This window comes from Balaenoptera musculus, chromosome 18 (assembly GCF_009873245.2).
Source record: "Balaenoptera musculus isolate JJ_BM4_2016_0621 chromosome 18, mBalMus1.pri.v3, whole genome shotgun sequence".
Lineage (NCBI taxonomy): Eukaryota > Metazoa > Chordata > Mammalia > Artiodactyla > Balaenopteridae > Balaenoptera > Balaenoptera musculus.
The window spans coordinates 74791986-74805235 of NC_045802.1; the positions used below are offsets into that span (position 1 = coordinate 74791986).

At 43.8% G+C, this 13250-nt stretch overlaps 1 protein-coding gene across 2 annotated transcripts in view; it reads right to left on the reverse strand.

Annotated features, from left to right (window-relative positions):
- FAM155A (family with sequence similarity 155 member A) overlaps window positions 1–13250 on the reverse strand; it is a 594427-nt gene that overhangs the window by 29767 nt on the left and 551410 nt on the right. For both annotated transcript variants that reach the window (XM_036831943.1, XM_036831944.1), the window contains exon 2: window positions 2681–2852. In XM_036831943.1, the coding sequence (XP_036687838.1) occupies window positions 2681–2852 (172 nt within the window). The remainder of the gene's footprint in view (window positions 1–2680; window positions 2853–13250) is intronic.

The following is a 13250-nucleotide window of genomic DNA, read 5'->3' on the forward strand; positions in this document are numbered from 1 at the left end:
GGGGAACTAGGAAAAATACTCTCATTTCTCGACTAGACTTAGTCTCATTCTGAGTACAGAAGACGCTTCATTCAAAATGCGTAAAAGGTGTGTGAGATGACTCAACATTTACTCCAAGTTTACCTGAAAGGTGAGTTCTTTGGATCTTCACGTCTATCTGTAAGAGGTGAACCTTCAAAGACTGTGTGACAATGTTTGGGAACAAATGTTTTATATGTAAAAGTCTTACTAGTTTCCCTACAAATGTGAGGCCACTGGGCTCCGGGGCAGGGTTTCACCAGTGACCCCGGGAGCTCACTTCTTCCCAGAAGGAGATGTTCTGGGGGCCCTGGTGTCTGGGACCCTCATCAGTAGTGACATGGCAGCAAGCGATTCCCACCTGCAGAAACCTCTCCTGTTCAGGTCCAGCAGCAAAACTCAAGGGGCCTCTGTGACCCAGGGTGGATAAAGGATGGCTGCTAGTGACCAAGACACAGAAGAATTCTTCCAGGAAGCCTGGGTCACAGCTTAGAAAAGAGGATCAATCTGAAAATTCGTACCATTTTTTTTGTCAAAAATTTTCACAGCACTCAGGGACCAAACGCCTTCCTAATTTATTCTGCACATTTTTGAGAAGTAAGAAAAAGAATATAGGCCCAGCTGACAGCGGGGAAAGAAGAGTCAGATTCCCAAATATTCAGTGATGAGATTCTCCCAGAAAGCTTCTAATTTTGGTGGCATTTTCCCCTGGATCCGACAAATGACAAATCTCTCTTTTCCTGTTTGTTTTCCTAAATGATGTAGATGAAAAAATCTGACTTTGAAAGACTCAAAGACAATTATAAGATAGACTTTCTGCACATGTGCGAAAAGAGATAAATTTCCATGTTTAGCTTTCTGATGGCCTTGAAAGTGTATAGGGAAGGCGATTAACATTCAAACCTGTATTTCAGATTCAAACATACAGACAAGAGACCAGGAAGCAGGAGGAGATAAAGACAGACGCCTCTCCCTTCATCTGAGGTTCTTTTCTGCTCTGAGAATCTACTGAAGCTGCTGACCTTCTCTAGGAAAAAAGCTACATGCGTGAGAATGAACAAGAATACAACCTTTCCATAAAATTCCAGAAGTTTCTCAGAAGTCCTAAAATCACGGACACCTCATTGACCCTTAAGTCAAGAGATGAAGACCTTATCTTGATGACCATTTATTCAAGTTTTGTGTGGAAGACAAATAAATGAATAGCCTGTGACGGGTGAATTTTGGCTCAGATTCAAAGGAAGAAGGTGTTAATATCTTCCTTCCTTCCTTCCCTCCTCCTTCCTTTTTTCTCTCTCTTCTCTCTCTCTCTGTCTTCCCAGTAGAGAGGAACTATATGAAAAATGATCTCAGCATCAAATCAGTGGAATAACAAAAATAATTGGTAAATCACTTTACATTCCACAAATCGCTTCCTTATGTACAATGGCTATTGCCTTTGGATGACGTATCTCGTGCTGCTTCTCTATCTGTATTCCTCTCTGCAGACATGCCTGAGGGGTATTGCTATCACTAATGTACTAACGAGAAGATGGTGGCTCGGAGAGAATGCATTAATAGAAATAGGAGGAAAGCCCATGTCTCTTAACCTTCATCCAGATATTCTTCCCATAAGTTTGGGCAGCATAAAAGTCATCCAGTGTGTAGGCAGGCTTTTAGGGGAGAGCTTCGCTGGACAGTCTCTTGATAGCGCATCACTTAGAACAGTATGGGTTATGGATAGGCATGGAAATAAGTGCTCTAGAAAGAATCTGATAAATTCTCATGTTGAACATCTCAATATGTCACTCTGCTTAGAAGGGTCTCACAAAGTTTATCATAAGAAGAGGGGTTTTCATGTTTCTTCGTACATATGATGGTGTCTTATCCTTAAAACTTGAAAACTAAACATGCTACAACTCAAGCCATCCAGTTACAAGGACACGTAGCACGTTTTTACTGAGAGACTGTGGAACAACAACTCTGATTATCACATCACTGCGGCAAAGTGGATTGTTCTCACTTGTCTACTCAGCATTTATTTTTAAAAGCAATCTACTCTTATCCTTTGCATCTTATTCTATGTCTAAATTGTGTAACACTTATAAATATCCAGAAATTGAATGCTGCTATTGGTGTTCTGCCCAGTCTGAGTCATTTGGTGAAAGAAGTAAACTATTTAACCAGACCCTAATACACATACACACACACGAGTAACTTAAATGGGCATTTCTTTATACTCTCGATACTTATTTAAGATAAAGTAACATAACACTTCTCAGAAAATAGATTTGGGACCTAAACTTGTTACCAATTTGAAGAAGAAACAGAATTTTACCGCCTTATCACGTCATCTGTTCTTAGGTTAATACAAAGATAAGGCAGGTAGAACCCAACCGACTCTAAGTCAAATTTAAGCAAATCCAAAGATTGCTGACATTTTTCCATTTTATCCTTTTACAAACTTAATGATGGTGGTCATAGGTAGATGACACATCACGTGGCAACATCTCCAAATCAGTTTCGGGGTCCTTTCAGGGCTTCTGTGAAGGAAAGCATGGAATAGTCCCAGCCGAATCTTCAGGGTTACATCGGTAGAAGGAAACCCCCAACCAAACAAACACCACATAAGAAGCAAATCCACCACGAGAGGCTGGGTGCCAACACCTGCCCTGCACTGTACCTGTACAGATGAAACTGGAGAGTCCCCCGTAGATGACTTCATCATTGTCGGGCAATATGAACGGACACCTCGTCTGAACCTCCAAACAGTATTGCTTGCAAGGAATTGTCTTTCTGCAGTTCAGCTGTGCGACTTCAAAATACTGGGAACACAGCCAGGCTTTGTAGACAATCTGAAAAAGAGAAGAATCAAAAATAGGGCGGGATGACAACAGTTCTGACTAATAAAGGACATGCTGTACTGGGAGAAGCATGCTAGGGTTTCAGGCGGATCATAAGAAAATTCACACTTGGAGAAAGCGTATTCACACAAGGCCAGCTGCAAGTGATCTCTTGGCAACAGAGCAAAACATGTTTTGATTGAGTCCTTAAGAGAATGCAAAAGGTAATGTGGCGTTTGAGGGGATGTAACTCATGTGAAAAAATAGTGGAGTTAAGCCGGGCCTGAAGTTTTTAAAACCCAATGATATACAAGAAAGGAAATAACTGTGGATCCACCGTGGTTATTTACTGCAGGGTACGAGGTGAGCCCTGCAGACACCGGCTATTCCCCCCAGGGGCACTAGATGGCGCTAGGTCCCCTACAAAGATGCCCCCGCGGGCTGTGCAGAGGCGGCTGGTTAGAGCTTGAACTCCAGGGCACAGAACAAGCAGCGGCGGGCATTTAAATTGATGACTCACATCAAATGCATTAAATATCTCATCGTCCGAAAGCCGGGAGACACCCAGCCTAAATCAGACACTTTATGTCGTGGTGTGGTGAGGAGCACGAGGAAGGAAACCTCATCAGCGCCGCAACTTGGACCTTTAGATACCGTGATCCACGTCAATACTCGATAAGTATTTGCTTAATTTAATAAAATGTGAAAGGACTATGCCTTCACCTAGCTCTTTGTTTTTGATAGGTATTTAGGAAAGTAGATATTGAAAAAAATGCCTTTTTCTAATATAAGGGAACAAGTTGAAACTAGGCCCAAATAAAACAATGGAAAAGTATCCACCATACAGTTGGCTGTGACTCAGGTATTTCCCAGACCCTTGGCTCTGATGTCTTCTGTTTACCTGTTTCTAAGGTTAATACTAGCCTGGTAAGATTCTGTCGCCTATGTTCTGCCTGGAAAAGTGGATGGTGTACCGTTAAATGTACGCTAAGAGATCATAAATACCTGACAATAATAGCAAGAGTAATAGCGAGTATTTATCAATTTCACACTCTTGTTCTAAGCAAGTTACATACATTTTTTCCCATGTAATTCTTAGCACACGCATAGAAGGTAACTATTGGTCACACTTTGCACACAGATAATAATTAGCAATGGAAGTAAGTGGACAACCTAGAATTCAAGCAGAATCTAGATAACTCTTGCCAATATCCTGTGAGGAGGATTCTTGTGTCAGGAAAGGGAGAGAAATAAACAGCTCTGAGATACTTTCCAATGCTGCCCTTTTATTTTTGAGGGAGGGAGGTTGAGAAAGTTAGATGTTTTGTGGTGGCACAAAACCAAAGAAACAAGACGATTAATTCTTAAAAGCCCTAAAGGATTTTCAGACAAAAGCACATGATGACAAATGAATACACTTGTCTTCTTTCATGAGAACTCCGTAGTATAAGGAAGACCAGAAATCTTTTTTATAAGGCTTAGCCTTCTCCTATGGAGAGACATATTAAGTCATCACTTTTCTAGGTGTCACTGAATAGTATAAATGATTATCTGACGCTAAACAATAATTTTGGGAGGGAACAAAAATAGGTTTAAGGTCTCTGATGATAAATTACTGGTTAACTACGCTTACCCCCATCTTTCCTGGAGGGCTTGTCCTTTCCTCTCTCTGTGGAAGTTACGTTTGCCAGGTAACTATGCTCATGAAGGACGTCTCACCCCACCCCTGCTCTGCTCCTGCCCCTTGGAAATCACTGCTGACTGTACAACAAATTGTTTGACAGCTGCCCATCCTACAGTCAATAGAAAATACTCTCAAGCTACAGTCTAGAAAAGGAACAGAGTAGACTATTAAAATGGCCTAAAAAAGAATGACATTTTTACTTAATAGCTGGATAACAATTTTCTCTTTTTCTCCCAGAGCATTTTCTCATTTCTTATTTTTCCCCTGAAACCCTTGAGATGGGTTTGGGAAATACTTTACAAATAAAGAACCTGGGTTACAGAGAGATTATAGTAGCAAATGGCAGAATTCAGGCCAGCACTTCCTTCACTGGGCCCTGGGGTAGCTGGACCTCTTCTGAGAGTTAGCGCAAAGTGATGACAACATGACAAAAGGTGGGTCTCTGGAGTCCTCGAGGGGAGGGGTGGCAGTTCAGGGTGGAAAGGTCCTAGGGATCATCTAGCTAAGCCTCTCTTTTTAAAGTGAGAACTGGGGCCTAGGAAGATCACAGTTGATGGCAACCTCAAATCCCTGCCTTCTTGGATGTTGTTTTAATAACACAGCACATTACTGGGAAGGCATCAACTGATTCATTCTTAACGTACCTTTTTTTTTCTTTTTTACAAGTCACTTCACCCCAGATCTGCACTTTCCAAACCTTCCCTTGAAATTCTGCGCAGTGGCTGTAATAATCACACCCCACCCCCGGGCTGATTTCTGGGTCTTCTCTGCACCAACATCACTTTACAAATCCCCTCGGTTTCACGGGCCTAACTGAAGGTGTGAGGAGAGAAGGGGAGATTCCCAGGGAGCTGTGGTCTACTGAACTCATTTCCAGATTCCCGATGAAGACTAGTTTTTTTTTTTTTTTTTTAAAGAAATTCACCTTCTTTTATTTATTTATTTATTTATTTATGGCTGTGTTGGGTCTTCGTTTCTGTGCGAGGGCTTTCTCTAGTTGCGGCAAGTGGGGGCCACTCTTCATTGCGGTACGCGGGCCTCTCACCATTGCGGCCTCTCTTGTTGCGGAGCACAGGCTCCAGACGCGCAGGCTCAGTAGTTGTGGCTCACGGGCCTAGTTGCTCCGCGGCATGTGGGATCTTCCCAGACCAGGGCTCGAACCCGTGTCCCCTGCATTGGCAGGCAGATTCTCAACCACTGCGCCACCAGGGAAGCCCAGTTTTTTATTTTTTAAGATAATTCTCAGTTTTCAGGAAAGTTCTGGTTGTAATGGCACAAGCATGGTTGAGAGGAAAATCCCAGGAGACAGACTGAGCGAGGGGTCTCTGTTCCCTGATTACGGGAAGTGATGTTAAGCTACGGGACTCTAGGAGGGGGATGCTTTATGTGGCTAGAAATATTGTTCATTACAGGTTATACCCAGTGCCCTGAATAATCATGGTTTTCAGGCTCCTCCTTACAAGTGACGTCATCGTGCCCCAACATGACGTCAGCATGCACCAGTGTGACGTCAGCACACACCGGGTCTCACGACCTCTCTTGGTTCTGGGCGTTCCACACGACCACGGCTCACCTCCCGTAGAGCCTTTCACAAAATGGCCCCGATTAGTATTTTTCCCGTAGGGGCTTGGATTCTCATTTCTTTTAAGTATACTTGCCTCCCTCCCCCAAAATCTATATCCACGTTTTAGAGCAAGGGAACCAATTTATATTGCAAATATATGTTAGCTGGCTGAAAAAATACGTCGGTTACAATTTTTTATTATTAAGAAAAATGTCAGGTATTGAACATGATTGTCATCTTCAAATCAGAAGGCCGTTTTCCCTTTTCCCCCAAGAATTACTAAAGGCTAACTCTTCTTACATGTATACCACGTGTTGATGCGTTTTCTGAGGCCCTTCCCTGGCAGCTCTAATGCGTGAGTGGCGTGTGTCTGGAGCGTGCGGGGCTGAAATCGCTGGTTACATAAGCAGTAGTCTGCTGTGGCGACCGCCTCAGGCTAGTGCACTTTGATGCACAAGACATGTTGTTACAGTTGTGAGTGGGGCAGGAGGTCGAAAGAAATGTTCACATGCGTATATCTGAGCGTCTTTCCTTAGCTCTGTGTCAGTGTCTGGTTAAAGCACACGTGGCACCCAGAAAATGGAAATACTGACATATTTTAAGAGGGAAGCAAGAAAACAATCCCTGCCTGAGGATGCGCCAGGTCACCTGAGGAGGAATATTCAGAGATGGACAGTGTAAGGGGACAGGCTCCTTGATCCGCCAAAGACTCACAATGTCAGCACACCTTGTCCTGCGGGGCTGCATCTTGGCTCCGTTTCCTGCGTCGGATGCCAATGCCTTCCTGTTTTCTCCTGGTGACCCACTTCGTGGGTCCTCTTATACCACTGGGTCTATAACCCCCTGAGCTTCAGGACGGCCCTGGCTGCCTGGCACCGCCCTATGTTCTTTTTGTTTGTTTTTTTAATAGATACATGTATATATATATTTTTTTAAATTAATTAATTTATTTATTTTTGGCTGTGTTGGGTCTTCGTTTCTGTGCGAGGGCTTTCTCTAGTTGCGGCGAGCGGGGGCCACTCTTCATCGCGGTGCGCGGGCCTCTCACTATCGCGGCCTCTCTTGTTGCGGAGCACAGGCTCCAGACGCGCAGGCTCAGTAGTTGTGGCTCACGGGCCCAGTTGCTCCGCGGCATGTGGGATCTTCCCAGACCGGGGCTCGAACCCATGTCCCCTGCATTAGCAGGAAGACTCTCAACCACTGCGCCACCAGGGAAGCCCCCGCCCTATGTTTTTGAGTCCGCCCAATCCATTCTCACCACCACCCCAGGCTCAGTCCCTTCAGGGGAGGGAATCCGTCTGAAAAAGGCAGGGCCAGCCCAGCTCCATCTGCTACTCAGGCGTGGTACCTGGAGGCCCACAGACATGTGATGGCAACGGTGACAAAAAGCAAATCAACTCTTCAAGCTTTCCTGAATAGAGGATGCTACCATCCAACGATGATCTCGGAAACGAAGGAAACCGGGGAAGAATTTGTCAGTGTGTCTCCTGCACCATCCGGGGCACACAGGAAGCCAGCTTCTTCTTTCCCTTCTTCCTCATTAACACAGTAAGTCCCCTACATACAAATGAGCTGCATCGTGAGAGTGCGTTCGTTAAGTCCAATTTGTTCGTAAGTCCAATGAAGTTAGCCTGTAGGTACCCAACTAACACAATCGGCCATATAGTACTGTGCTGTAATAGGTTTATAATAATTTCCACACAAGTAATACATAAAAAACAAACAAAAAGATAAAGAAAACATTTTTAATCTTACAGTACAGTACCTCGAAAAGTACAGTAGGGACTTCCCTGGTGGCACAGTGGTTAAGAAAAGTACAGTAGTACCAGCTACATCACCACTGCTTTTAGGCTTGATTCCGGACATCCTGGGCTTGAAATAAAGATACTGTACTACTGTATTCTATACAGTACTATACTAAAGTACACAAAAGCACAACCACTTGTAGAGAATGCACACACGTGACAATGTACGACAAGACACGTGAACTAACTTACGTGATTGGACATGCGAATACACGTTCCCATCAAGTCTGCAACTTGAAGGCTCGTGTGTAGGGGTCTTACTGTATATATCATGCATTGTCTGAGTTAATGACGTCCTTGCTTCATCTTCTTTCCCCTCCTCATCTCGCTATGGTTTGGTGTCAGCCTGAACTACTGCACAGAAACTTGTTCTTTCTAAGCAACCTGGCCTCTGTGATGATAAACCCAGCTGCTAAAATCAGCTATTTTCTTTTTTTTTTTTTTTTTCTTTAAACATCTTTATTGAAGTATAATTGCCTTACAATAGTGTGTTAGCTTCTGCTTTATAACAAAGTGAATCAGTTATACATATACAATAGGTTCCCATTACTCTTCCCTCTTGCATCTCCCTCCCTCCCACCCTCCCCATCCCACCCCTCTAGGTGGTCACAAAGCACCGAGCTGATCTCCCTGTGCTATGCGGCTGCTTCCCACTAGCTATCTATTTTACATTTGGTAGTGTATATATGTCCATGACACTCTCTTACCCTGTCCCATCTCACCCCACTCCCTCCCCATATCCTCAAGTCCATTCTCTAGTAGGTCTGTGTCTTTATTCCCGTCTTGCCACTAGGTTCTTCATGGCCTTTTTTTTTTTTTTCCTTAGATTCCGTATATATGTGTTAGCATACTGTATTTGTTTTTCTCTTTCTGACTTACTTCACTCTGTATGACAGACTCTAACTCCATCCACCTCATTACAAATACCTCCATTTCATTTCTTTTTATGGCTGAGTAATATTCCATTGTATATATGTGCCACATCTTCTTTATCCATTCATCTGTCGATGGACATTTAGGTTGCTTCCAGGTCCTGGCTATTGTAATAGAGCTGCAATGAACATTGTGGTACATGACACTTTTTGACCTATGGTTTTCTCAGGGTATATACCCAGTAGTGGGATTGCTGGGTCGTATGGTAGTTCTATTTGTAGTTTTTTAAGGAACCTCCATACTGTTCTCCATAGTGGCTGTATCAATTTACATTCCCACCAACAGTGCAAGAGTGTTCCCTTTCCTCCACACCCTCTCCAGCATTTATTGTTTCTAGATTTTTTGATGATGGCCATTCTGACCGGTGTGAGATGATATCTCATTGTAGTTTTGATTTGCATTTCTCTAATGATTAATGATGTTGAGCATTCTTTCATGTGTCTGTAGGCCATCTGTATATCTTCTTTGGAGAAATGTCTATTTAGGTCTTCTGCCCATTTTTGGATTGGGTTGTTCGTTTTTTTGTTATTGAGCTGCATGAGCTGCTTGTAAATCTTGGAGATTAATCCTTTGTCAGTTGCTTCATTTGCAAATATTTTCTCCCATTCTGATGGTTGTCTTTTGGTCTTGTTTATGGTTTCCTTTGCTGTGCAAAAGCTTTTAAGTTTCATTAGGTCCCATTTGTTTATTTGTGTTCTTATTTCCATTTCCCTGGGAGCTGGGTCAAAAAGAATCTTGCTGTGATGTATGTCATAGAGTGTTCTGCCTATGTTTTCCTCTAAGAGTTTGATAGTGTCTGGCCTTACACTTAGGTCTTTAATCCATTTGGAGTTTATTTTTGTGCATGGTGTCAGGGAGTGTTCTAATTCATACTTTTACATGTAGCTGTCCAATTTTCCCAGCACCACTTATTGAAGAGGCTGTCTTTTCTCCACTGTATATGCTTGCCTCCTTTATCAAAGATAAGGTGACCATATGTGTGTGTGTTTATCTCTGGGCTTTCTATCCTGTTCCATTGATCTATATTTCTGTTTTTGTGCCAGTACCAAACTGTCTTGATTACTGAAGCTTTGTAGTATAGTCTGAAGTCAGGGAGCCTGATTCCCCCAGCTCCATTTTTCGTTCTCAAGATTGCTTTGGCTATTCGGGGTCTTTTGTGTTTCCATACAAATTGTGAAATTTTTTGTTCTAGTTCTGTGAAAAATGCCAGTGGTAGTTTGATAGGGATTGCATTGAATCTGTAGATTGCTTTGGGTAGTAGAGTCATTTTCACAATGTTGATTCTTCCAATCCAGGAACATGGTATATCTCTCCATCTATTTGTATCGTCTTTAATTTCTTTCATCAGTGTCTTATAATTTTCTGCATACAGGTCTTTTGTCTCCTTAGGTAGGTTTATTCCTAGATATCTTATTCTTTTTGTTGCAATGGTAAACGGGAGTGTTTTCTTAATTTCACTTTCAGATTTTTCGTCATTAGTGTATAGAAATGCAAGAGATTTCTGTGCATTAATTTTGTATCCTGCTACTTTACCAAATTCATTGATTAGCTCTAGGACTTTTCTGGTAGCATCTTTAGGATTCTCTATGTATAGTATCATGTCATCTGCAAATAGTGACAGCTTTACTTCTTCTTTTCCGATTTGGATTCCTTTTATTTCTTTGTCTTCTCTGATTGCTGTGGCTAACACTTCCAAAACTATGTTGAATAACAGTGGTGAGAGTGGGCAACCTTGTCTTCTTCCTGATCTTAGTGGAAATGGTTTCAGTTTTTCACCATTGAGGACAATGTTGGCTGTGGGTTTGTCATATATGGCCTTTATTATGTTGAGGAAAGTTCCCTCTATGCCTACTTTCTGCAGGGCTTTTATCATAAATGGGTGTTGAATTTTGTCGAAAGCTTTCTCTGCATCTATTGAGATGATCATATGGTTTTTCTCCTTCAATTTGTTAATATGGTGTATCACATTGATTGATTTAAAAATCAGCTATTTTCTTATTTGACTTCTTGGCAGCAATGAGCGCTGTTGATGAAACTCTTTCTTGAAATGCTGGCCCCCGTGATTACGAGAATCCATTTATCCTGGGCTTCTTCCTACTCTGCCAGCCACTACTTCATTGGTTGTTTTGTTGTAATTGTTGTTTGTTTCCTCTGCCACTCCCCAAAATGTTGGTGTCACTCAGGCTTCTGTTCTAAACTTTCTTCTGCACAGTCTTTCGTGGTAATCGTCCACTCTCATGATTCAACTTGGTCTTTAAAACAGTGACGCCTAAATCATTATTTCCAGGGCACCCCTGTTTCTCTCTCTCTCTCACCTGATCTGTCTATAAACTGTGTCCTACATGCTTCTGTTTCCATGCTCTAGCATCTCAGCCTCTGCAAGTCCGGAGTGGAATTCAGCATCTTCTCTTCGGGAGAAGCAAGATGAGAGAAAGCTGGGAGTCACCCCCCATGTCCCCTTCTGCTGTCTCCCCAACGACTGTATCCCCAGGTCCTATGAGCCTACGTCCTAAGTATCAAGACTCCAAATATCTTGATTTCCGTTGACACTATTACCCCAGCCATCCCCATCGCTCACCTAGAGGACACGTCCACAGATGAGGCTCTGTGCCTTCAGCCCTGATCTCCTCCTCCGCGCTGGTCTGTACCGGGCAGTTAGGGTACAGTGGTGACTCTGTCACCACTCCGCTTTCCATCATCCAGGGCCTCTCCACAGCACTCAGGGAAAAGGTCAAACTCCTTAAAGGACACGGAGCTTTGTGACCTCGCCCTGCTGAGCGCTCCAGCCTCTGACCCTCCACCCCTGTCCTCTGTCCGTGCGCTGCGGCTGGGGAAGGTGACACACAGCGTCGCTAAACGTGCCTCGTCCTCCGCAGCCCTGCCCCCCTCCTTCCCGCCCCCCCCCCCCGCCTCGCTCACACAGCCCTCAGCCTGATGGGTTCCTACCCGTCCCGTGTGACCTCATCTGTAAACCTCCTGCCCCTGATCCGTAAACCCACCCCCGAAAGCCTCTGGAATGTTCTCTTCCTACGGACTCACACTGAAGGCGACACTCTTTGCTGGTCTGCTTCCCTTTCTAGGCGCCTGTAACGGGGCCTTGTGCACTTTCGTGTTCCTGGTGCTCTGGGTGTGCCTGGGAGAAGCTGACTGTCCATGGAACTGTGCTTGGAAATCCACACCATGGCCTTCAGGGGCACGGCTCTGTCGGGCGATTTGGTTCATGTGAGCGAGTCCACCTGGCCCTGAGATCCTGCGCAGAGCAGACTCAAACTGTGAACCCTGACGTGCTTCCAAGACATTAAAGCCTATGGACTCCTTTTGAGGTATCAGCAAACTCCCTTATCGGAGGACAAATAAATCCTATAGAAAAAAACTTTTAAAAGCCCACTTCATGATTGAACCTCTCTTTCCAAGCAGACACCATGGTTTAGGTGCTGAGACACAACATGGCCTGGGGTTCCAGGCAGAGAAGGGTTTCCACACAAAGAGAAGGCAAGAGGTGGCTCGATGGGTGGGACTCAGGGGAGGCCCGCAGAGCTGCCAAGGGCGGAATTTGCTCTGGCCTTGTCATCGGAAATGGACAAGCTGCTTTGGCTGGGATTATGGCAAAAAGTTTCTGGAGGACAGATTACACTACCTCATCCCTTTCCAAAACAGTTCTATGGTACTTCCAAAAATGAATATTCATAGTGATAGAAACAGGTGAATTAAAAGCTCATGTTAGGGACCAAGCTGTCAGGAACTGTGCGCGTGGGCCTCGGGGAAAAAGGAGGGTCAGCAACGGCCCAGTGGGGAGTGATGGAGGCCAGCAGCAGAGGCAGCATGAGGCCAGGAATTATTTTGCAAAACATCTGATCATGGAGTTGCTGAATATTTCACCAGTGCCCTCCTCTTTTTCCAGCTGGAAAAACTAAGAGACTATTTAATATCTATATTGGAACGGCTGAGAATTGCCAAAATATGAGGCATGACTTTCCCTTCCATTATGGATAGCTCTAATATTGAGCTGTGTTTGAGGTGATGGACTCCTTGAATGAAAGCACCACATCATTTACGCGGCACAAAGAAGCCCGCAAAACCCTGGGTCTGTGCACCGCAGATAAAGCTTTAAAGATGATGGGCATGGAATAACTTTGGAAAAATTCAGGTGTGAAGTGAAAAAGAGGACTCAGGAAATATGGTCAGCATTTTAATAACACTGTAAGTCCAAGATAATAAATGATTCTATTAAAAAAAAAAAGGAAGGAAGTTCTTTCATGGAAACCACTTCTGTGTGTCGGCCATGGGTGGACATAATGCTGTTTTCTCAACAGCCTTTTCTAGAATCGGGAAAGACAGGGATAAATGACAGCTTCCTTGCAGACTATAAGCCAATCAATACCTTGGAAATGCAGCAGTATTACATATCACATGGTCCTCTAGAT